Source organism: Malaya genurostris, chromosome 1, assembly GCF_030247185.1.
Source record: "Malaya genurostris strain Urasoe2022 chromosome 1, Malgen_1.1, whole genome shotgun sequence".
NCBI lineage: Eukaryota > Metazoa > Arthropoda > Insecta > Diptera > Culicidae > Malaya > Malaya genurostris.
In genome coordinates, this window is record NC_080570.1 from 70,660,273 (window position 1) to 70,685,734 (window position 25,462).

Below are 25,462 nucleotides of genomic sequence, written 5' to 3' on the forward strand. Positions count from 1 at the left end.
TATTACTCCCAACGTGTCAATCAATACTAATTGATATAATTGCTGGTAAGGTTATTAACCATTTGTTCGATTTCTTTGACTGAGTTGTTCTTATAGATAGATGTTGATAGTGTAAGTCATAGAGTCCTCTAGAAGACAAGACAAGCAGCACCATTTGTCTGAAAAACAGTGGTTTATGGTTTTCCAAAGGGTGTAGTATAAAGGCATCATTTAAAAATGGAGGAGACGTGTTTAACCATTCGGAACAGTCTTTTCTCGACAGTCGTTTCAATAAAAAATGAGCTATAATTCACGGTCTCATATTGGGATCGCCATTCGGAGCTGTTGTTTAATAGTTGTTTCTCCGGAAGTGTTGGCGCGTTTTTGGTTTCCTGCTTTCTCGCCAATCGTAGTTTTATGGGACGCCAATCGCTGCTTTATGGGCCACATGAACATATTTTCGGCAAGCAGAAAGCTCAGGCACTCAAACGCACTGTTTCCAGTTTATAGGTAGTGGTAAGTGGCCAAAGCGAAAGGATCTTCCATTCAAAACGACTCAAACGAGGCGCATGGCATGGCTCGGTAGCAATAAAAGTAAAACATAGATGCGGGTGCTATTTTATTGTCAACGTGAAACTGCCAACCCATCGTGTGCCGGGTATTCACCTGATGTTTTCTACTTAACCCAGAAGTGGCAGCAGCTCACCGTTTTTATTTTGCTGGAGTGAAAGTCGTTTTCCTGCATCGAAAAAAACCGTATAACTCTTCACATTTGTTCCGGAAAACCATAATGTCGTTTTTCTTAATTTTATTTGTCGATCTTTCAGTAGAAAGTTTTTTTTTATTTGTTTTGTTTTACATCGTTTTAGTATCAATACAAAAACTTTACAAGAATTCCTTAAACTATAGGCTAAAGATGTAAGAACTTGATATGGTAAAAAGTTACAAAACAGGTTTTTGCGTTTATCTTGTTTTTCGTTCTACTACTGTTTTTGCTTAGAATATGTTTTCAGGAAATTTCAAAAACTTAAATTACTACTGAGAAAATTTCAAATAACCAGTCGCTTGTAGTTGAAGATAATTTCATATTTTCAATAATCAAATCTAGCTTTTGTTCACTTCCACATGCGATGCAACTTGATTTGTACACTTTTCATAATGCACAGTTGATCTACTTTGAGCCCTGGGTTCGTGCTTTCGGTTCATTTCCTGGAAAGGAAAGCTTTTACAAAATTTCAATAACACAAACAGACCGTATTGAATATTACCTGCCAGTTGTTGCAGACCTACGATCACACCGTGGATAGAAATGGTATGTAACCGTTATAACCATTTGTTATTAGGCTATTATTTTTTGTCACACTTTCATTTATTATACTCGAAAGAATATCTTATTCTGGAATATATCTATGAGCATTTTAGTTCATAAAATTGAAAAAAACTCTTGAGGAAATCGAACACTTCACTATTGTAAAGCGTCCTGGATTTCCCGTAGACAGCTGTTCCAACATTTTTCTCTGCAGTGTATAGCAGGTAAAACGTGTCCGTACAGGTGATGCAGTTTTCTATACAATCCATAGAGATTTTCGCGGCAGTAAATAGGGTAACAGAGGTATTTTGGCCCACTTTAGGATTGATTTTATTTTGGCCCACTTTATAAAAATATCCACCAAATATTGTAATATCTTTAAAAACCCCTTCCGCAATAGGTAATTTAATTGATTAGCTTCAAATTGATGCAAAATGAGTTACTTAACATCGATAAAATTCGATGAAATCGATAAAGTTTGTTAGGTGGGCCAAAATATATGAAGTGGCCAAAATACCTCTGTTACCCTATGCCTGCTTGGTACAATGAATAAACTTCTAGTGCATAGTGGGTGAATGGCGGGAATGATGGTCGCCGCTACACGCATATTTACGCATATTTTATCGAACAGCTTTCGATTGCATCCCACGTGGATGCGGTGGGCTTTTGCTGGTGATTGGACTCCCGGAAGAGGGATTTTGTTGTTTACAGAATAACATAGGTGATGACAATCATGGCTAGTATTGTTTGCATATCGTCAAGGGAGTAATGGCGGAGTAAGGTGGAACCTTCAAACGGAATCTGGTTTTTCGTGACCTATTTTGTTTAGCTATTTCGTAGCAGTACAAACATCGGAAGGCTGTATATTCAAATCATATCGATTTTAGGTATATGAAATAAGTTGTGTTGAAATTGAATCGATACAATATACTGCTGATATTGAAAAACAATTAGGTCTAATACTTCATATAAAGGGGACTGGGGCTAGTTGGCCGAATTTTCGTTTCGGAATTTCTGTACTCATTCTGGTTTGACTTCTTGATGAACGGTTTACGCTGTCTTGAAGATATATCTTTTGAGCACACTTGAGAATTTCGCCATAACTCTAGAAAAATCAGGGAAAAAGTTATTAACAATCAAATACGGAGGAAAAAAGGCGGGTGGGTAATGTCAGAGACATAACTGGATGTCGTGAATACGAAAACAACTGACATGTTCCTTAACACTTCCGAATATTAATTAGTTGATCAATTGTATGAAATTGTATGTAGAATTTGAAACGATGCACCTAAACTAAAGTACAGATTAGTTACATTTAACATTCCGAAACACAAATATTATGAAATAACCAGTATAGTTCTTTATAATAAAATAATGGTGGCTCTGAAAAGAACCTTTTATGAAAGCGTTTATGATGAAGAGTGATGAGTTCAATTCGAATTCCGATGGATGCCGCTGACTTCCGTCATCTAATTCCAGGCTGAACTGTTGTACGTGGGTGCGATACTGATATGGTTGGTGTAGGTGTAGCGTTTACATCCGATTATAATCTTCCAATAAAGAAAACATTAATTCGCTAGGTTGATCAATGATACAATAGGCCTAATTTATTGAACGAAACTATCAATATGCTGTTGGGATTCGTTTCTAGCATTCAGGAGTGTCAAATTGCGTAATTCTCTACGACATTAAACTCTAGAACATTTTTCGCAAAAACAAGGAAGGCTTCACTTGATCTCGATTACTGTGAATTTCACACAGCGAAAAGTGGACAAATCTAACCAAACTGTTCTAGATTTGCACTAAATTGAGGATATTTACCTTCGATTTGCGAACAACAAATCCTAATAGTTCTTTAGAAAACTTTTGAGCCATTAGAACGGCTGATTTTGTGTGATGCTCACCACCATTGTTTTTTTATCAATGCTGTGACGTAATCGCTCTTGTCGGAAGCGAAACTAGCTTTGCAAACGACACAAAATACATCTGCTCGCAGTGGCGACAGAATCCAAACTGATCCAATTTTTGTTAGGAGCTTTTTTTTACGTGATTTCATTTGTAGCTTTTACACTAATGGGCGGTCCTAACGGCTATAAAAACAGCCGCATACAGAATTTTAATGTCGATTATTTCATTTCGGATTTGCATAATTTATCGAAAGAAACTTTCAATATGCTGTAGGGATTCGTTTCTAGCATTCAGAAGGACCACATTAAGGAACTCACTGCGATATTCATCACTTTTCGGAACACTTTTCTCGAACGATTTGTTGTACAGCAGCAGATATTTTGTTCTCTTTCTCAGAACGCGTTCTGATTGGCTGGTGTTGACATGGGTCAAATGAGACAGGTTTTTCAATAGTGTACTATTGAAATACTTCAATGCTTTTGCTATACACGTTTAAGTTGAAAAATTTCGATACTATTGGTAGTTAAATTATATAAATCCTTTCACAGATCACTGAGCTATGAGCTTTAAAAATACGAGCAAGGCAAACGCGTCTTATGAATTATCCCCTTTGATACTCGTTTATACCACGTTTATTAACTTTTCAGAAAAGTTTAATTTTGAATTATTTGAGATTATGTCACATAACTGATAATTTTATAATAAAATTGTGATCATATTTCCGATGGCGTGTAACAAAAATTATGTTGATTCATTAGATACAACAAGAGATATTCACGATCAAAAACTTATCACTCTCTCAGAGAGTAAATTTTGAAAAGGCACCCCATAGTAAAGTAAGTCGTATTCACGACAAAAATCGGCCATTAAGCCCAAGGCCGGGGTAGTTGGCCGAGGATGATGAAATATGTGGAATACATCCAATGCATCAATGGAAAACGTTTATTAATGGAAACAACTCAGATCAATTGGAATCATGAAAGGAGAGAAATAAAAGAGAGAATCGAGCAGATATCACTCCTCATAAGAAAGCTGTAGTAACTCGTAGTGAGTAATATGCATGAGGGAATTATAATACCGAACGAATAGTAATAACAGATCGGCTGAAAAGTTCGTATCGTTTCTATGAGAAAGCGCCACTAGAATTAAATCCATGATATTTTCAATTAGTACCAACCTTCAAAAGATACGTGTATAAATTTGATATATTGCATTTTGAGTGAAGCTACTTTTATTATTGTGAAAAAATGGAAAAAAGGAATTTCGTGTGTTGATGAAACACTACTTTTTGATGAAAAAAAGTGTCGCCGATACCAAAAAATGGCTTGATGAGTGTTATCCAGACTCTGCACCGGGCGAAGCAACAATTCGTAAGTGGTTTGCAAAATTTCGTACTGGTCATATGAGCACCGAAGACGATGAACTCAGTGGACGTCCAAAAGCGGCTGTTACCGATGAAAACGTGAAAAAAATCCACAAAATGATTTTCAATGACCATAAAGTGAAGTTGATCGAGATAGCTGACACCCTAAAGATATCAAAGGAACGTGTTGGACATATTATTCACGAATATTTGGATATGAGAAAGCTTTGTGCAAAATGGGTGCCGCGTGAGCTCACAATCGATCAAAAACAACAACGAATTGATGATTCTGAGCAGTGTTTGGAGCTGTTATATCGAAATAAAACCGATTTTTTTCGTCGATATATAACAATGGACGAAATATGGCTCCATCACTTCACTCCGGAGTCCAATCGACAGTCAGCTGAGTGGACTGCACGCGATGAACCGAACCCAAAGCGTGGAAAGACTCAACAATCGGCCGGTAAGGTTATGGCGTCTGTATTTTGGGATTCGCATGGTATAATTTTCATCGACTACCTTGAAAAGGGAAAAACCATCAACAGTGACTATTATATAGCGTTATTAGAGCGTTCGAAGGACGAAATTTCAAAAAAACGGCCTCATTTGAAGAAGAAATAAGTTTTGGTACATCAAGACAATGCACCGTGTCACAAGTCGATGAAAACCATGCTGAAATTGAACGAATTGGGCTTCGAATTGCTCCCTCATCCACTGTATTCTCCAGATTTGGCCCCCAGTGACTTTTTCCTGTTCTCAGACCTCAAGAGAATGCTCGCTAGTAAAAAATTTAGAAGCAATGAAGAGGTAATCGCTGAAACTGAGGCCTATTTTGAGGCAAAGGACAAATCGTACTACAAAAATGGTATCGAAAAGTTGGAAGATCGCTATAATCGCTGTATCGCCTCTGATGGCAATTATGTTGAATAAAAAAAACGAATTTTGGCAAAAAAATGTGTGTTTCTATTAAACGATACGAACTTTTCAGCCGAACTGTTATGTACATACATATTCATTATCTATGAATACAACACTTATAATCATCAGCATTAGCGTAACATTTAAGTTCACTCAGAAAAAAGTTAGCATTTCACGAATACACTAAATTCACAACTCGCCCAACCAACCCCCCCACAAAACTCGGCCAACCTACCCCAATGGATGTTTTCGAGAACAACCACGATTTACACCAACAGAAATAAGAGAACGCTGGAAGCCATCATATCATCATTTTAGGGTTTTGAATGCCCTTTCCAGCGGTACAATGTTTTTGGAGTTCGAATGATAAATGATGCGCGTTACGCACATTACTGTACAAAAACCTAAATCTACTCAAAAGTGCCGAAAAAAGAATTAACAGATTCCTGCACAAACGACGACACAAAAACGTCTGAAATTACGTCGGTACATGGGTGGCCTAATACTCCACCAAAATCACAATAGATGTCGCCTTTGCGTATAATAGCCTCTTCATAAATTCTACTCGACCAACCTTTCCCCCCGGTCACCCCTACTATCTTGCTTGCTATTAAAATAAGTTTCTATAGTGCCAAGGGTCTTCTTAATTCCAAACTATGTTTCTGGAACTATTTTGTCTGCTGCCGTGAATATTTAATTTATTAAGAACTAGGGTAACGGTGCGCCAAACATTCAGCAGATGAGACGATTTGGGAGCTTTGATTTTAAGTATTTGTGTATCAACACGTTTGTTTGGATTTGCGAAAAAAACTGTAAAATGATGTGACAATATTCAATCATTTTCCGTACATATCTAGAAAAACAAGGCAATTTTGGGGAAAAATGATGAAATATCCGTAGATTTTAAAGGTCCATCCATAGATTCGTAGAAAATAATCCGGGGGTGCCTTTTCCAAATTTACCCTCTGAGAGAGTGATAAGTTTTTGATCGTGAATTTCTCTTGTTGTATCTAACGAATAAACATAATTTTTGCTACACGCCATCGGAAATATGATCACAATTTTATGATAAAATGATCAGTTGTGTAACATAATCTCAAATGATTCAAAATTAAACTTTCCTGAAATGTTTGATATATCGATATATATCGAGAAAAATGTTCTGAAAAGCGTTGAATATCGTAGTGAGTTCCTTAATTTGGTCCTTCTGAATGCTAGAAACGAATCCCTACAGCATATTGATAGTTTCTTTCAATAAATTATACAAATCCGAAATGAAATAATCGACATTAAAATTCTGTATGCGGTTATTTTTATAGCCGGTAGGACCGCCCATTAGTGAACAAGCTACAAACGAAATTACGTGAAAAGAAAGCTCATAATAAAAATTGGATCAATTTGGATTCTATCGCCACTGCGAGCAGATGTATTTTGTGTCATTTGCAAAGCTAGTTTCGTCTCCGACAAGAGCGATTACGTCACAGCTGCCAGTCATTTGCATTGATGAAAAAACAACGGTGGAGAGCATTACACAAAATCAGCCGTTCTAATGGCTCAAAAGTTTTCTAAAAATCTATTAAGATTTGTTGTTCGCAAATCAAAAGTAAATATCCTCAGTTTAGTGAAAATCTAGAACAGCTTGGTTAGATTTGTGCACTTTTCACTGTGTGAAATTCACAGTAATCGAGATCAAGTGAAGCCTTCTTTGTTTTTGCGAAAAATGTTCCAGAGTTTAATGTCGTAGAGAAAGTCTTTAAAAAGTCTTTAGACGAAAAAAGGTTTACATGTTAACTAACTAACTAACTGTTCGATTTTAGGCCATGTAATTTTCAAATCATGCAATTTTACATGTTCTTGCATACAAATTTGTGTGAAATACGACGCTGCATTTATGTGCATCTTAGAAGATGTAAAATCACAAGATTTTTTCGAACTGTGTTCACTGGCAGTCGTGTTGGATCGTATCAACAGGCTTCGCAGCGATTCATTGCGATTTTTAATATCTATTCATTTAACCCCGGCATTAACCTATTCATGGTCGTTAATCGGGGTGAAAGCATGGCTGGTGCTACGATCCTACTGACACTAAGAATCCATCCAGAACGGAGCATACGACAACTGGCTTGAAAGACCAGCGCCCTATGTATTGAACCGCAAACCCGGGACAACGAGGAAGTATGATTTAAAGATCATCAATATGTACATACCTGTGTCTAAAATGAACAAATTTATTTCGACTTACTTATTCAACCGATTGATGTATGCATGCATGCATGCAGTCAATAAACTTTACATGAAAAAAAACACAATGCTGCTATGAACTGAACATCACATTACAATAGTGATCGAACCCAAATCTGCTTATTCGTGTTTCTGAGGCTATCAAACTAGCACGGATCCACGAAATAAAAACACAATTTACAAACATCCCACAAAGAAAACGGCCGCCCCAACCAGTGGAATCCGGACAGACTGAGATACTACCCAGGACAACAAGCTCGTCTGTCAGTAACCATATTGTTCGTACCTCTAGTTGCTCTAAATCGATTCAAAGACATTGTTTACTGAATAAAACATGAGTTCGATAAAATCAATTGCTGCCGGGCATTGGATGAACCAGCAAGATAGCAAGGCCAATCGGACGATGAAGTTTGCTGACGGTTCCTTTGCTTCCTATGCTGTGAATTTCGGCGAAAAGATGGCACGGAACATAAGCATCTAGATGTCTCCGAGAAAGGTGAGTGAAAATATCTGAGACAATTATCTTCATCTTCGTCACCACCACGCTTTGCCTTTTGCCTTCACCGACTAGGATGAAAGCGAATTTCGGGTGGCTTAGATACTGTGCAAATCTGAGAACCAATTACTTTAATAAGCGGTAAAACTTGGTGCTAATGATAACGATCTCGTTCACCTAAATTTTAATGGTAGGGTCTGGATTAATTTTAAAGTGGGTGAAAATTGCCCTAATGAATATTTTAGCATGACTTTTTCGTGGCAATTTGATGATTTCAGTTATATATTTAGAGAGATTGTTGTATCTAACTTCGATTCATTCTTCGACTTCGAGACATCTAAAGGAGTAACGGCAATGTCTTGTTAACTATACAATAGAAAAGAAATTCACCATTTGTGAAAGGGTGCGAAAGGGTGCGAAAGGGGTTTTATACTATGACCCACTGATGTTAACTATATTTTGTTTTCACTGACGCTAATGGTTTTTGTTTTACTTTTAAAAAGTATAGTCGAACTCAAACATTCTTTCAGCTGAAAAGAGGAGTCAGTAATATCCGTAATATTTTTCTCATCGAAGATAATTTTTGGATATACACAAAAAAAAATTTACAGATGAAATAATTCTATAAACGATAAGTTTATAACTATACACAGTTTGAAGAAATCTTGTGATTTTACATCTTATAGACCTACACCTTTAAACAAGAAAAAATTAAAACAGCCTTCATAGGGGCTGGTACTGACGATACCCAGACAGCGACTAGCATAGTAGAGAAGGTGACAAGTGATTATAAATATACTATAGAGCGAAAAGACTAGTGTTTGTTGTCTGATAAACAGAGAAGATGTTTGGATATATGGTGCCGGTCGTGAGGCGGCTAGGATTGAGACCATTTGTTCGATGAACACTTACTAAACCCAGTTTTGTGGTAGAGCTGTGCATCCTCAGGGTGGCGGAAATTATGAACGCGTATGCACGGATTGCAAAAGAACGCAGGTTCGAGTCCTGCCTCTGAGCGTATCTTTTTCCAAAAAATCATCTCCGTGATTTTTTCATTCATTTGGCTTCTCCAATATATAGCAGCAGAAGGAAATTAAATTATAAATTAATTTCACACGTCCAAGAAGTCGAGCAAAGTAAACCACATTCTTAATTGTTTTCTAGAACTTTATAAGTTATTTAATTTAAGATATCAATATTACTAGCTTAGTAATAAAAGTAAAATAAAGGCTTACCAATTCACTAGTTTGTCTAATGCAGGCCCGTACCCAGGATTTCGTTTCGGGAGGGGCCCAAAGATACAAAAATAATGTTACTGAAGACTGCTTATGTACCTAATTCTCGGTGTGTTCGGGTGATTTTAACAGACACTTTAAACTTTTCCACTGGAACTATTATTGTAATATTACATTATTTTCTGAGACCTTCTAAATAATTATATATCTGTTTTTGATTTCGGGAGGGGCCCGGGCCCCTTGGGCCCCCCCTCTGGGTACGTGACTGGTCTAATGTAGTAGCTACCAGCGAAATTCAGTCATCGCAGTAAATTTTTCGTTAGCTTAGCTTTTCCTAAAGCTAGAAAGATTCGAAAAAGATAAATGGCCAGCATTGTGAAAGTACAAATTTGCAAAAAATACACTCCAAAGGTTGAACTCAAGAATGCAAACTATCTCTTTTCCGCAAGACTGTTAATTTGAACCACTTTAAGAAGAAAACCCATTTTCTTTCCCATCGTACATCTGGTAAAGGCATTTGAGAATCATTGTATCTCGTTGTCGTTTGTTTATCTGTAATAACTGTGAAATCAAAGTACCAAATTTTGGGCTACGTGATTGCTGGACCGTTCGTTATTACACACCAAATTTGCTTTTTGATGTTCAGTAAATATTTTTACGGCTTTGAATTGTAAAACTCTATTTTCACAGAACATTCTGTTAAATTTATACAGTTCATAGTCAACTGTCAATAAATTACCGGATTTTGGTACCTTCTAACAAAATATTATCGAGCTTTTTCTTTCATTTTAGTGACATATTCGGTAATCTTTGAAATGTCATTACCTTATCCCAATTCATTAAAATTTAATCGATTGATAATAACGAAGAATTCCATTAAACATGGGCAGTAAGTTCCATGAAATGTTGGGGGGGTCACAAAAAAATATTACTACAGATCATTAAACTTTGCAATGTATAAAACATTTTTATAAAGGGAGCGGAGAGAACAGAGCAAATAAAAAGCAAACAAATAAGCAAGTTTAGTTTCTCTTCCAAATTTTTTGACGAGATCACAAACATTTTCCTTACTATTTCAATCATAAGCAATATTCGAAAGTGGTAAAGTATAGCACATTTCATATTGTAGTAAATTTGTTTGAAAATTCAAGTAACTTAGCTGAGGAATATGAACGATTACGGAGACGAACTACGGGGCTAGCAGAAAAAAGTGTTATATCATAAGATATTTCTAGCAAATTTTTAAATATTTATTCCAGTTGCAAAATATTGGGGGGCATTGCCCTCCCATATTTGCCGCGCCTGCCAGTAAACATTATTGACATTGACTACATCAGTAAGAATCATATCTGCCAAATCGATTTATTTTTCAGAAGTGAAAATTTAGCGTTTGAGCGGGGAAACTGAACGTGAATGATACAATTCGTTTAAATTCCTATAATTTCCAAATGGTAAGCATATTATATTTCAGCAAATAACCAAAGCATCGTGCTACAAAGCCACCCAACTAAAAAGTGATCTTCAAATTATAAATATTTTCCGCAAAACATAAATTGAAATTTCATAGTCAAACAATTCCATTAGCGCTAGTAAATCACATGCTTCCAAGCAATCATTTTGTAGCGCAAAAAACCCTTTCTAAACCGCACCCAACAAGTCTGTTAGTAGCGATAAAGTGATTGACTACAGGAAAATAGTATGATTTCGTCACGCCCACTTTATCAACCGAAGTTGAAGAACCTATTCCACTGACAAGAAGACAGCTCTAGCTACCAGCATGTATGATAGGGAAAAGTTAAAACCGCGCCGCCACCAGCGAGATTCGCAGGTATTAAGTAAGGCAAAAAGTAAATTGAATTTTCTATTTATCCACCCTTTCGAAACGGGTGCGCCTTACCTTTTCTTCCAGGAAGGTAACGAAGATGGTCTAACATCAAAGAACCGGCTTCGATTGTCGTTCTAGTACAAATATACAACACCGAGCAACGTTTTCAACCCTAGCGGGAATAGAATAAAGGGAGCGCAATGTGGAATGAAATTGGATTGGTTATTTTCTCGTCTCGCTGGTTTTTACTTAAAAAATAGACGTATTGTTGTGGTCGTACCCAAGTTCGGATTCAGCAATTTAAAGGTGAACAGACTGCCAAACTACTTAGATGTATTGCTCTATTATCGTATTGATTATACTGTTTTACACCGTGAATGATAGCCTCTAGAAAAACATTCCAACGTTGTGTATTAAGACTCGTACATAAAAAAATATTTAAGCGTTTGTTATTGAAATGTGAGAGCACAGATTTGGAAAATTATTCTAGTGTAAACAATAATCATGTTCGATTGTTTACAAATGATAAATACACTTATTTATTTGATATTTTCCGATGGCCCTCGCTAATTGGTTCAGAATTGTACTGTCAGTACAATTGTTCAGAGTATTATGATAATGATGGTCCGAGTTATAAAAATGATCATTTTTGGCTTAGAAATGGGTTTTTAGGAGGTTTGTTTTTATCTATTATCTGAAAGTTGTTTTGATAGTGTAAAGTGATATCTCTACTCAGTATTGTTTGGCAAATCATCATGAATAGGTTAACTCCAGAACTTCAATGAAAACTGTTTATATCGCGAAATTCTTTTCAGTGATGAGGGGCATATTTAGTTGAATGAATACGTCAACAAGCCAAATTGCAGTATTTGGAGCAAAGATGATCCACACACCGTTCAAGAATTACCGATGTACCGCAATAAATGTTGGTGCGGTCTATGGGCCGTTGGAATCATCTGTCCTTATTTCTTTTAAAATGAGAAAGAACGACGCGTTACCGTGAATAGGAATCGATACAGAACCATGATCAACGAATTTTTGTTGCCAAATCTTCAAGATATGTATGGGGAAGAAATGACGATCTCCAGAATAACCTTTGTGAAAAATAGTTGTGGCGGCCATGTGCCCGAAACCATATTTAAATGTTAAAAGCCAAGAAATTATCTACCAATTTAAAAAAATAACCATTTCATACTTTGACATGTGTTTTATTTAAATTTCAAATCAGTAAGCTCTTAAAAACATCCTTTACATATTTGAATTAATAACCATAACAAAACATGTTATGTTATCATTTTAACCAACAGCAAAACAAAAATCTAGCGTGTAGTGAATGTTGCACCCAAAATTGTGTCTCATGTGAAAGCGGCACCCAAATCGTGGTAGCACAAAGTGTCGATCATGGTGACATCTGCAAGTATTCGCCACGCTAAATGAGCAAATTTTACACATAGTTCATATAAGAGCCTGTATATCTGTTTTCTGTGGTTAAGTATTAAATTCTTTGTTCCACTGAAAACTATCCATAGAAAATCAACGAAAGTACATGGATAGACAGAAGTCAATGTGTAGTGAAATGATTGATTTATACAGTCAAATTTTACTGTGGACAATTAAGTCATTTTTAAAATGGAAAAATACCACGAAGAACATACAACCTAGTTAGTTTTAAACTGCAGTGTAAAGTATACATCCTAGTTAAAATTCGTTGAAAATCATCGTTACGTGCGATTTCGCACGCATGAATTACGTTTGTATGCAAACTCTAATACAATTACCGAACAAATCATTTTTGTTTTTCATAAATACGTTTATTCCATAGGCAATATACATAAGTTTTTCTTCCCCGTGGCATCCACAATACACAGTACTTTAGACCTAATACATTTCGAATATCATATTAGTATATTGGTATTCATTAGTTAATCTAAACACTGTTTTAATCAAGCAATTTGCTATTATAAAATACATTTATTTACTTTTTAATACTATTTCAGGTTTGTTTGTATCAGTTCATCACTTTTATTCAATATAATATTGCTGGCTATTGGTTGAACTCGTGGAAGTGAAAGGAGTCTAACCTTACAAGACACCTTACAAGACCTGTGAAATAGAGAAATTTATTTACTTATTTTGAAAAATGATCTCATATTGCTCACTATTGAATTTGAAATTTTTTTTCACTCACCCCCGTGTAATTCCGAAACCGATCCATATGAAATTCAAAACATGTCTATGGGGCAAAAGTAACTTTCATTCGAGCCTAAGATTGTTAAAATCATGTCTGCCATCGCGGAGAAGTGAATATTTTTGTCAACACACCTACGCTTATATACATACACAAATGCATTTGTTCAGTTCGTCGAGCTAAATCAAATGGCATATGACACTTGGCCCTCCGGGTCTCGGTTCAAGTCTGTTTCCACAGACAAATAATATTTGGTGTCTTATTACAAGAATGCAAACCAAAACTAAATCATCGATGAATCTCTAATTTCAGTGAGCAAACAGTTTCCTTATTTAAAAACCTTTTTCAATCCACCTGGTGTGGTGGCCTTTCTCATATTACTTATATTTTCAAAAACATCACTAGAAAATACTGTCAAGATTTTTTCTTTCAAGCTTAAATAAAATGAAAAACTTTCTTCGGGTATAAACTACCATAACCTTTTCAATTTGTAAACAGTTATGTCAATTCAATATAGATTTAAATGTGGCACCTGCAAGCTATACAAATTGAACAAAGCACGCTGTGCTCTAGGCGGTGGTGTTTTCTTGTTCCGTACCAGCACGATTCGTACCGGTTTTGCATCATTTTTTATAGCGGCCCTTACACGAGAATTATTTTTGTCATTTTTAATGAAGACTAAGTAATGATATTTCAAATTTGCATAGAAAACTCATTACTGCACCATACACGTTCATTAAAATGATATTATTTTTTAGTAGTGACACTTTTAATGATCGTGTAAGAACCACTTATGACAGTTTGAAAGTTTTGACAGTAATTTTGGAACCAGAAGTCGGATCCGGATCAAATTGTACAGTATCTCTTAAGATAATAAGAGCTTCAATTTGAATAATAATTTGTGAAAATATTTTTAACCGTTGCTGAGAAATTGAAATGAGTTCCATTTTTTTCACTTATCGCGCTATAATACCGGAAGTTAGTACCAGTCTTCACGAAATGAAAATGAGACTTCATTGTTAAATTGTATCCGACACTCTTTACATTCGACTACTTCAACAAGTTCCAGCAGCCTTACAGTAGACCGTAGTTACAGTCTGTTTTCTGTTTAAGACACAAATTATCAAATTATTTGAAGGGGACCTGTTTGCACTGGAGGCTTTCGATGTGCACTTCAAAACCTATAATTTCGATCAGATCTAGTATACTGAGAAATTTGATTCCCGTGCTGTTCAAGTGCCTTTCATATTCATCAAAGTATACACGCACTTTGCGAAGACCTCAAATCACTGATAGTAGAAGTAGAGGAGTTTCCAAAATATGACAGCGCATTGTTTCACAACATGTATGCTGATTAGCAACGAGGGTTGAACGATTTGGAACAAGGAGCGAATTGAAATGGTTTTACTTTAGAAAGTCATTATAAAATAGCAAATATGCTTTCAATACTAAATTCTGATGATCGGACTGATAAGTTTCGCAATGACGGATTGAATGACTGCAAAACTTAACACCATTTAAAAACTCATTTACATAGCAGATAGTCATTATAGATCTAAGTATGGTTACGTTGAACTATTTAACAAACGTCCATGAATATTGAATTGTCTGGAAGTCATTTTTAATATGTTCGAGCACGCCTTAACGAAGACCTCTATCCGATTAAACTAATGGCGTTTTCGTTTTTAATTTGCACTACACCGGTGCAGTGCTACACTGAGGCATGAATAAACGAACAAAAATGACGAAAACATAAACAGTAACCATTGACTACAATTAACGATTCCATTGCACAGAGCTACACCAAACTTTTGATGAGTGCTACACCAGTGGTATCGGTGCAGAAACAGTGTAGCACTGGTGTAGTGCAATTGGTAAAAACGAACGGTTTAGGTGCAGCTTTCGCTACACCGGTGTAGTGCAATTTAAAAACGAAAACGACATAAATGATAATTCCACTCGATGCAGTTTGTTTTGTTCGCATTTCCCAAGTCTCCAATATACAGTAACCAAGGTTATGGTAACTGTTATTTAAAATCAATAATCTATCAACTTGTGTTGACAGTTTCAATAGTTTTTCAGGCGATTTCGTTTTGACATTACCAGTAACTGAGGGGTAGTTAAATTTGCGATACAGTTTCGATAGACGAATGGCAGGTCGTGTCGTCGGTTCAAGTCTGTTTCCACAGACAAATAATATTTGGTGTCTTATTACAAGAATGCAAACCAAAACTAAATCATCGATGAATCTCTAATTTCAGTGAGCAAACAGTTTCCTTATTTAAAAACCTTTTTCAACCTGGTGTGGTGGCCTTTCTCATATTACTTATATTTTCAAAAACATCACTAGAAAATACTGTCAAGATTTTTTCTTTCAAGCTTAAATAAAATGAAAAACTTTCTTCGGGTATAAACTACCATAACCTTTTCAATTTGTAAACAGTTATGTCAATTTAATATAGATTTAAATGTGGCAACCCTGCAAGCTATACAAATTGAACAAAGCACGCTGTGCTCTAGGCGGTGGTGTTTTCTTGTTCCGTACCAGCACGATTCGTACCGGTTTTGCATCATTTTTTATAGAGGCCCTTACACGAGAATTATTTTTGTCATTTTTAATGAAGACTAAGTAATGATATTTCAAATTTGCATAGAAAACTCATTACTGCACCATACACGTTCATTAAAATGATATTATTTTTTAGTAATGACACTTTTAATGATCGTGTAAGGACCACTTATGACAGTTTGAAAGTTTTGACAGTAATTTTGGAACCAGAAGTCGGATCCGGATCAAATTGTACAGTATCTCTTAAGATAATAAGAGCTTCAATTTGAATAATTTGTGAAAATATTTTTAACCGTTGCTGAGAAATTGAAATCCATTGAATTCCGAGAAAATTTAGTGCGCATTTTCTCATATATTTGCACATACCTCTCTGTAATTCCGGAACCGGAAGTTGGATCGGAATAAAATTCAATAGCAGTCTATGGGACCATACGACCTTTCGTTTGAATCTAAATTCATCTCTAAGAAAATCGAGTGACATTGTTTGTCACATACACACACACATACACATACAGACATTGTGTGATTTCGACGAACTGAGTCGAATATTATATGACACTCGGCCCTCCGGGCCTCCATTCGAAACTCGGTTTTCACAGTGATTGCACAGCCTTTCTATATGAGAAAGGAAAAAACAGAACAAATTGACCCACAAGACCTAACTTCAAAGCTATGCCAGTAGAAGCTTGGCATTATTGAGAAGATTACTTGCTGTGATGTATCGGTAAATGCAAAGGAGTAGCCGATGTTGGCGTAGATCAGAGATGAGGGTTCAATGTAAATTCTTTTGACTGTGGCGATTTCGACTGAGCTGTTGGGAATAATGCAATTCATGGATGTGTCACCGTATTTCATCTCTGCAGAAATTTTAATTAAGTTGGTATTTCTTTCCAATTTTTAAAATAAATTAGGCAACGCAAGTCATTCAAACCGTAACAACAAGAGGCTCAGAAATTTGTCTCGAATTCACAGCAGCCATCCGCCACATTAAAACTCTTGTAATCCTAACAGAAATGATTGAATTTTCAATGAACACCTTTATTTATATTTTTTTTAATAAATTTCACGATTATTTCGATACTGGATGTCAGTTGTGCTGTTGGATAATACAATAAAAAAGTCCTATTACTATCGATCGGTTCTTCCGATATCGTCATTTATGTTAGCATCTGAAGAGAAAAGATAAATATTATTAAATTGATACCCATTACATTGGTTTAAACTACAAATTCTCACTTTTGCCATCACAAGCCACAATTTTCACCTTATCCACTTTTGCGAATTCGTGCACTTCTCGAAATTCGACATCATTTAACATAAGCGTCCAAACATTATCGCAAAATCGGTAAGTGTTAAGTTTCGCCGCTTTGAAGGTTACACGAGATTTGACACGATTTGATAGCGCGGCGTTAATGGATTTATCGAATTGCACCAACACCCGTACCGCCAGTGCTGGAGTGATTTGTCCATACTGTAACATGTATATTTTTTTAAATATGGAAAAAGTAAGAAAAAACACCTACCTGAATCAACTCATCCAACGTTTCCTGTAGAGTATTTCCAAGCGTTGTGTTTCTGTACAATTGATACGACATTGCAGTTTGACGAATTAATTACTCCTATTAAGCGCGATAACAAACTAGAAAGTCAACGCAGAAACTTCAATCAACAATTTTATTAAACGATTAAATCACTATCTTGATTATTTTATCTTATATTCAGGTTACAGACATATGGAATATTGAATTAAGTTGATATTATATTTGAGTTATTTGCAGACTTTTTGCTGATGACAGTGAAGACCAGGGATGCCAAAATTAAATAATAAAGTTATTATTAATATGTAAAATATATGTAAGTAATATGTAAGCTTCAGCTAAATTGAATGTAAAGTTAATTATATGACTTATCTTTACATGCTTTAAATTGTGAATGTAAATGAATCGCGACGCTCCTTTTATGTGCATTATTAGGATGTGTTAAAAAAATCTATTAATTTTTTTTCAACTTGTAAGTAAAATCTCATGCATAATAAATTGACGCCATTCACAGAAGTAAAGTTTGCATCTACTTGAGCGAAACTATGTTATCACACTATGGCGAAATGTATTATCTGACATATAACTTTTCCGACTTATTTTTAAGCGATTTTTTTAAAGTTATGCAAAAAAAACTAGTATTTCATATGCACAAATTTTGAAAATCATGAGAAATCTACAGAATCTGGTAAAAGATTTAGTTGAATTGTCTCTGTCGATATAAAAAAATATTTGGCAAACGCTAGCGAAATTCGGAGTATTGGCAACTCTGGTGATGACAGGAGTAAAAGCAAATACACTAATTTGGTAAAAGCAATATAAATCGATTAAAAACACTCCAAGTGAGGAGTACGCTCACAGAGTCGCAAACGATACAAATACACGATGAAATTAAACTCAGTTGATCTCAATCTAATTCGGAAATCTATCGGAATTGAGTGAGCCAAACCACCCCACCTGTACACGGCGGACAGATTTCCCAATTGAACAATCCAATCAGCGTGGTCACCACGAGATAGCGTTATGATGATTGTTTTGACATATCCCATGTATTTAGAAAAAAAATTGACGAATTTTTCAATTTAGTAGAGTTTGAAACAATGCAGATGGCAAAACCTTACAAATATGGGTAAAAAAAACGATTATTCACGTGTTGTTATCAAACATATGATTTCAAATTGTCCAATACTCTTGACAATCTCGGATGAAATTTGAAATTTTCAGTTTACATACAGATTTGATTTAAATGATAAAACATGAGTAAATAGAATAGTCATAAAACATTTGATCATAATTTATCAATTAATCTCAAAATTCAACCCAAAAAACAAAGAATATCTTTTATTTATTTATTTATTTATTTATTTATTTACAATCAACAGACACAATTTGGTCCTAATGATAATTCCTAATAATATTCAGAAAATTTGTACGTATTCTGCTTCGTGACACATTAAAATCATACCCAGATGAAACGCGGTTGAACGATCTCTGTAAACCAATAATAGAACCGTTTGCGCCATAGTTGGTACGTCGTATAGGAAGTCGAAGAAAAGCACTGTTGCGGAGAGCTCTGGGTCGCACATTAATATTAATTTCGTTGAGCAAAACGGGACAGTCGATCCTACCGTTGAATATATCTGCTATTATCAAAGCGCGTGATAATTCTCGTCGCACTTGTAATGTGTCGAGACCCATTAATAACCCGCGACTTTCATAACTAGGTAGTTGATGAGGATCGGTCCACGGCAATCGACGAAGAGCGAAGCGAACGAATCTACGCTGTATTCCCTCAATTCTATGAGCACCGTTCAGGTAGCATGGGTTCCAAACTGCCGAGCAATATTCGAGAGTTGAACGAACAAGCGAGCAGTAAAGCGATTTTAGACAGTGTATGTCTGTGAAGTGCTTAGTTATTCTCATTAAGAATCCTAAGCTACGGGAAGCTATAGCTACAATGTAACTGATGTGATGCTTGAATGTAAGTTGCTCATCGAGATGGACGCCAAGATCCTTAACGCTAGTAGATCTTCCAATCGAGGATCCATCCAGAAAGTATTCGACATGCAATGGCATTTTTCTCCTCGTGAACGTAATGGCCGAGCATTTGTCTGGATTTACAATCATACGGTTAACTTTACACCAATCTGCGAAGATTACCAATTGCCGCTGGAGAAAGGCTACGTCTTCTAAGTTGCGGATGATGTGATAGATCTTGACATCATCAGCAAACGATAAGCGAGGACCTTCCAAGGCAAAATTGACATCATTGAAGTACAGTAAAAATATTAACGGTCCTAGATGACTACCCTGTGGTATTCCGGATGATGCGAGGAACTCTCCGGAAGTATGATCGTCAATTTTAACTGCTAAACGACGATTCCTAAGATACGACTGCAACCAACGAAGAATGTTCGAACTGAATCCAAGTCTGTCCAACTTAGCAACCGTGATGTCGTGGTTGATTATATCGAAAGCGGAGGAAAGATCTGTGTAGATAACGTCCGTTTGTAAACCGTTAGACATTGCATCAAACACATAAGACAAAAACGATAGTAAGTTTGTGGTTGTTGAGCGGTTAGGCATGAAACCGTGTTGAGTATCGACGATATATTGCTTGCAGTGATTGAAAATTGGTGTCAGTATAACCTTTTCGAACAGCTTTGGTATAGCGCTAAGGGAAGTGATACCGCGGTAGTTGTTTATATCCTTTTTATCGCCTTTCTTGTGGACTGGGAACATAAAGGAAGCTTTCCATAAATTGGGGAAAACTTCTGTAGCGAGAGACATTCGAAACAGTTTGCAGAGGGGAGCGATTACTCCACGCGAGCACTTTTTAAGAATAACTGCCGGTATTCCATCGGGGCCTGGAGAATTTGAGGCTTTCATTCCTACAATTGCCGTCCGTATTGAGTCTTCGTCAATATTGATGCAGTTCAATGAGTTATTAGACAGGGGAACGTTAAGTGCTGCGGCAGCAATTTGCTGCTGAGTCAGGATTTCATTTGAAAAAACCCTAGAAAACTTTTCCGCAAACATCTGGCAGATTTCCTGTGTGCACGAACCAGTACGATCTCCAAAGCTCATTGACGAGGGCAACCCAAATTCTTTCCTTTGCTCATTCACATGTTTCCAGAAATACCTTGGATTTGATTTCAGTTTTCGTTGTACGTTGTTCAAGTAGTTGGCATGGCAGCGCTTAACGGTTTTCTTGTACAACTGATTTATCTGCACGTAGTGATTACGCAGGGAAAATCCTCCATGTTTAGAATACCTCTTTAGAGCGGCTCTTTTGGTCGTTTTCAGATGTCTCGCTTCCGCAGTCAGCCATGGTGGATGCCGGGTCTGCCGTCTCGATCGTTTCGGTACATAGTAGTCGATTGCGTAGCTCATAACATTAGAAAACGTCTGCACAGCAGCATTGACATCATCGTTGTCGAGAACTTCATCCCAGTCGATTTGCGTCAAGAAGTCGGTCATATTGGTGTAGTCGGTTCTACTAAAATTATAGCAGATGATGTCCGTTGGAATGCAGGCGTTCTGTAAGCGATTTGAATCGAGCACAATATGTAGTGGAGGATGATGACGAACGGAATTGACCAGAGGGAACGGTGAAGCACTAATCTTTGGTGCAACATCTTCTCTACTTGAAAAGCAAAGATCCAACATCCGGTTATTTTCATTAACGACAGGATTCGACTGTCGAAGAAGGTTGAGGTTGTAGCCGTCGAGCATGGTTGTAATGCCAATGTGGAAAGTGGAGAGCGCCGGATCAGGAAAGAAGAAACCACCGGAACTTGTTTGCCATTTTATGCTGGAAAAGTTGAAGTCTCCCACAATCAAGATTTCATCTACGGGTAGTACATGAGTGGAAGTAATTTCTTGCAACGACTGTATGTGTGCATCGATTAGCGGTAGATCGCGGCATCGGTCCGGAGGAAGATATATCACACAAAGGTAGAGGGAAAAATTGACCAGTTTCAAACGCACCCAAACCTGCTCCACGCATTTACCAGATGCGGTTTCGATCAGTTGCGCCTTCAAACGACGATGCACTGCGATAAGCACCCCGCCTCCAATAGTTTTTGAGTTATTTAAGGGGCTGCGATCGGTACGGAAGACTTCGTAGTTGGATCCAAAACCTTGAACGGAGAGCGTACAATCACTGAGCCAGGTCTCCGAAAGAGCGATGATGTCGAAGCAATCATCCGAACAAGCCAGCAAATAGTCGGTGATGTGCATGTTCATGCCTCCAACGTTCTGGTAGTACAAGTGCAGCGGTTGACTAGATTGATCGTGCGATGGATAACTGCAAACGACGGGAAGTGAATCAACGCCTGAATCGTTTGAGACTGAATTGTACTTGCCGTCTGAGATGGTTTGGAAGACCCCTTCCGCGTTCCCACTCACAGGGCCGGGACGACTGATGACCGCTGGCTGCAATAGCTCGACTGTGGGGAACGTATCAGGGGCTTCCATGGTGCGAACATCTGTGCATCCCGGTATCCGATTCAAAGCGAGAGGAGGACATCTATAAGTGCGAGAGAGATCAGCACTTGGAAAGGACGGAATATGCAAATACTTGCCGAGATGAGACATTTGGAAGACTCTTTCACCACACCCACGCACAGGACCAGGACGACTGGAGAACGCTGGCTGCTGTGGCACGACTGTGGCGGGGGGTTCGAGAGCTTCCAAAATATCAACTTCAGTGCGTCCCGGTGTGGTTCCATTGTACTCTCATAACGTTTGCCGGGGCGGTGTTCTCATCAAACGGAGCGGGCTGGGTGTTACTTCGTCTACATTCATAACGGTGCTGCATCCATTTTCGTCGGGAATCGGTGGAGAAATATCGATTGGAGGATACCAGATGTTTTGCTTTTTGTTGTCTTCGAACTCGCGAAACAAAACACCTTGTGGCCAGGTGTCGGGATTAAGAGCCGCTTCCCGAAATTTGGGCAGTATCCCAACTTTGAAGGAGACAAAGTTCAGAGTATTTACGTCGACATCTCTTTTCACCAGCGGGATGACCGTGACATCTTCGCTGCACTCTAAACCATCTTTTGTTAGCTGCGAAACCATCTCCTTACTAACGCTGGGGTGAAAACGTGACAAGTAAATCCATACGAGGGAGCAGGGCGTTGGAACTGTGGCGATATTACAGTTATCCGATGGTTTCCGGCAACCTTCCAAGGTTTTACTTGGCTCAGAACTATCTTCCCGACGACGCTTCGCATTGGGACCAAATCCGTCGGGCTTCGGCGGCAGCGGCGACGAAACAGGCACTTTGCGCGAGAGACGAGATATTTGCTGGCTATTCTTTTTAATTTCGGCCTTCAGCTCAGCAAAAATCGATTCTGTTCTCTCTGCGATAGATGCAAATGCGCTTCCAAACGAAGAAACCGAGTCGCGGAAACGAGCAAGTTTGATCAGTTTACAACACTCATCGCATATCCAAAACAGGTTGGGATTTTCGTCCAAAACTTTCAGAAACGGCTTGTTGAGTTTTGCGCATTTCATATGTACCAAATGATGGCAAAAACCTGAACACTCAACAAAATCTTCCTCCGATTTTACAGTTTTGGCACAACGATCACAAGCATTAGCCATAGTGAACAAATCTCAGGATGCCAACAGTGAAATTCAGATGGCGCTTCGGTCGGGTAAGAGAGAGCGTGAAACTGAGTATCTTGATAAAACGATATCTTCGATAGGCGTCACTTCGCGATACGATAGCAAAAGAGCGGCAACGAAACTGACCGAAAAACACCACAAATTATCTTCACTTCACCACGACACAAAAAACTGTCCAATTCTTATCGAGACTACGAGTAACGCAGGAAATAGAAACGAATAAAAACCACTATAAATCAATAAAAAGTGCTAGTGCGTCGATCACACGAACAATGGCGGTACGTTGTTTACAAACACTATGATATCCCAGATATGAAAACAGTACCCAACCTCACTTCTTTGAATTTGGTATTTCATGTTACGATTTCTCCATAAATATCAATCAAACATACCACGGAAAGTTACTGAATCATTAATGATCGATTTTTTTACCAAATTTTCACACGTTTTTGTATGTTAGTATTCGTTTCATAAGAAAAATAAATAAAAACCCTGCTTTTTGTTCGAATCTTCAAGCAAAATCTGAAAATTATCACCATCGCTTAGTTCAAAGCTCGCCACAGCGCAGCGATCGCAAAAGAGTTGGTTGGATTCTTCAATAGACGGCTGGCTATGCCTGTGTATAACTATTTACAGCAGAGAATCTCGCCTGTTCTGATCTCGACGAACAGACAGCAAATCGAGATGATATATGAATTTTCGTACTTTGGAAGAGTTGATGCATTTCTCCATGGCATACGACGCAAAGCGAAACGAACGAATTTTCACAGCTGATCGTTTTGATAATACGGTGCTCAAAAAACTACAGCCACTTTCGGTGAATCTCTCAACGGGTGAGCACGTTGCATATGCGACGATATCGTACTAGTATGGTGAAAATTCGAGTACTTCGCGAGAAAGAAAGAATGTTTCGGTACTAACATGTGAATGTTTATTACTCGAGTTTTAATCACGGAACTCAAACATGTTGTGCATTAGTTCGTAGATTGGGCTTCCATCAACAAGATTATATCGATTATTGTGTAAACGAAAATTAACTGACAACATAGCCATCATCGTCCTCTCAAGTGTAGTGATACCAACCAGAACGAAGAAGCAAAACGACAGCGTATTCGATAGAGATGGGAATTCCATTCGTGAACTGGTTCTTGCGGAAGAATGAGTGAACAACAGTTCTTTGTTTCAGAACTACAGTTCTCTAAACTTTTCAAATGAAATAAAAAATCACTCAATTAAATTATTAAAGTGTTAGTTACCAACAAAATATAATTATTTACTCTCGTACGCTTCTTGCAGAAACATTCAAAATTTCTGAAGAATGAATTAACGGTTGAGGAGAACTAGTTTTTTCAGTAGAAATATCAAGTTCTGAACGGTTCTTTGAAATTAACTTGTTTGCCCATCTCTAGTACTTAAGGGTTGATATTTAGTACTAATGCGCTATGTAACGATTTTAAGCAGTATATATTGTCGAAACCTTTTTCAATACCAAAAAAAAAGCTTCCTAGATGCTTTTGATATTTTATGATTATATGATTGCACGATATGATCTTTGAAATTAAGTTTAGAATTCAATAACACTCATAAATCCTTGATTGATGACTCCCGTTTTATGATCGTTCGCTAGATAGCGTAATCATACGTGATCGTTGCTCTTTTGCAAGGAACATTTAACCAAGATTGCGAGAAACCGGTATCATTACGCTTGTTAATGATATGAACAGCTTTGAATCATTCAGGGGCTTGGGTAGCTTATGGGTACCGGTTTGTGCTAAAGTGCACATGAATAATTTCATTTTTTCCGTTTCGATCATCAGTGCATTGACAGATTATGTTGGACTGCTAACACCACCTCGCGGATCAACATAATCTCCTAAGCGGATGTCAAATATTGGCAATTTAAAAATCACTTGTTTGCGCCGAAGTGTAAGGTCCAGTATGCCGTCTTTCTTTCGGCACGTCAAGAACAAAAATAAAGTAGGGATTTTAACAAAAAATTAGCGTGATGTGAATGTAGCACCCAAAAAAAGATGTCAATCTACTTGTTTTTATTAGGCCACTCATTAAGATATTTGACGTCTTTATGATGCACACAGATTAAATGTGTTCAGAAATATTCGTGCACGGAATAAAGATGTGTGCGCTCTGCCTTCAAATTTGTTTTAGTCCGAAACATTCGAAGAAAGCCGCAAGACAAACAGCGGAACAGTTCCTGAGTTGATTTTTCATGAATTCCTTATTGTCGACATTTTTCCGCAA

The 25,462-nt window shown here is 37.3% G+C and overlaps 2 protein-coding genes across 2 annotated transcripts; both read right to left on the reverse strand.

The window, feature by feature from the left end:
• Positions 1–17,048: 17,048 nt before the first annotated feature.
• On the reverse strand, positions 17,049–17,831 carry LOC131437696 (transcription initiation factor IIA subunit 2). Its single transcript, XM_058607239.1, has 3 exons — positions 17,555–17,831; positions 17,268–17,502; positions 17,049–17,200 (listed from the first exon to the last, which is right to left on the reverse strand). The coding sequence occupies exons 1-3, from the start codon at positions 17,624–17,626 to the stop codon at positions 17,160–17,162; spliced, it is 348 nt and encodes a 115-aa protein (XP_058463222.1). The 5' UTR covers positions 17,627–17,831; the 3' UTR covers positions 17,049–17,159.
• Positions 17,832–22,309: 4,478 nt separating this feature from the next.
• On the reverse strand, positions 22,310–23,179 carry LOC131426136 (uncharacterized). The gene has a single exon (XM_058588595.1). The coding sequence runs from the start codon at positions 23,177–23,179 to the stop codon at positions 22,310–22,312; it is 870 nt and encodes a 289-aa protein (XP_058444578.1).
• Between the last annotated feature and the right edge of the window lie 2,283 nt (positions 23,180–25,462).

What these genes read in the sequence shown, in the direction of transcription:
- LOC131426136 (XM_058588595.1), bottom strand. Translation starts at nt 23,179, where the DNA reads ATGGCTAATGCTTGTGATCGTTGTGCCAAAACTGTAAAATCGGAGGAA.
- LOC131437696 (XM_058607239.1), bottom strand. Translation starts at nt 17,626, where the DNA reads ATGTCGTATCAATTGTACAGAAACACAACGCTTGGAAATACTCTACAG. An exon ending in CGTTGGATGAGTTGATTCAG is followed by an intron (nt 17,503 to 17,554) that starts GTAGGTGTTTTT and finishes TACATGTTACAG; the next exon opens with TATGGACAAATCACTCCAGC. An exon ending in TGTGGCTTGTGATGGCAAAA is followed by an intron (nt 17,201 to 17,267) that starts GTGAGAATTTGT and finishes TTTTCTCTTCAG; the next exon opens with ATGCTAACATAAATGACGAT.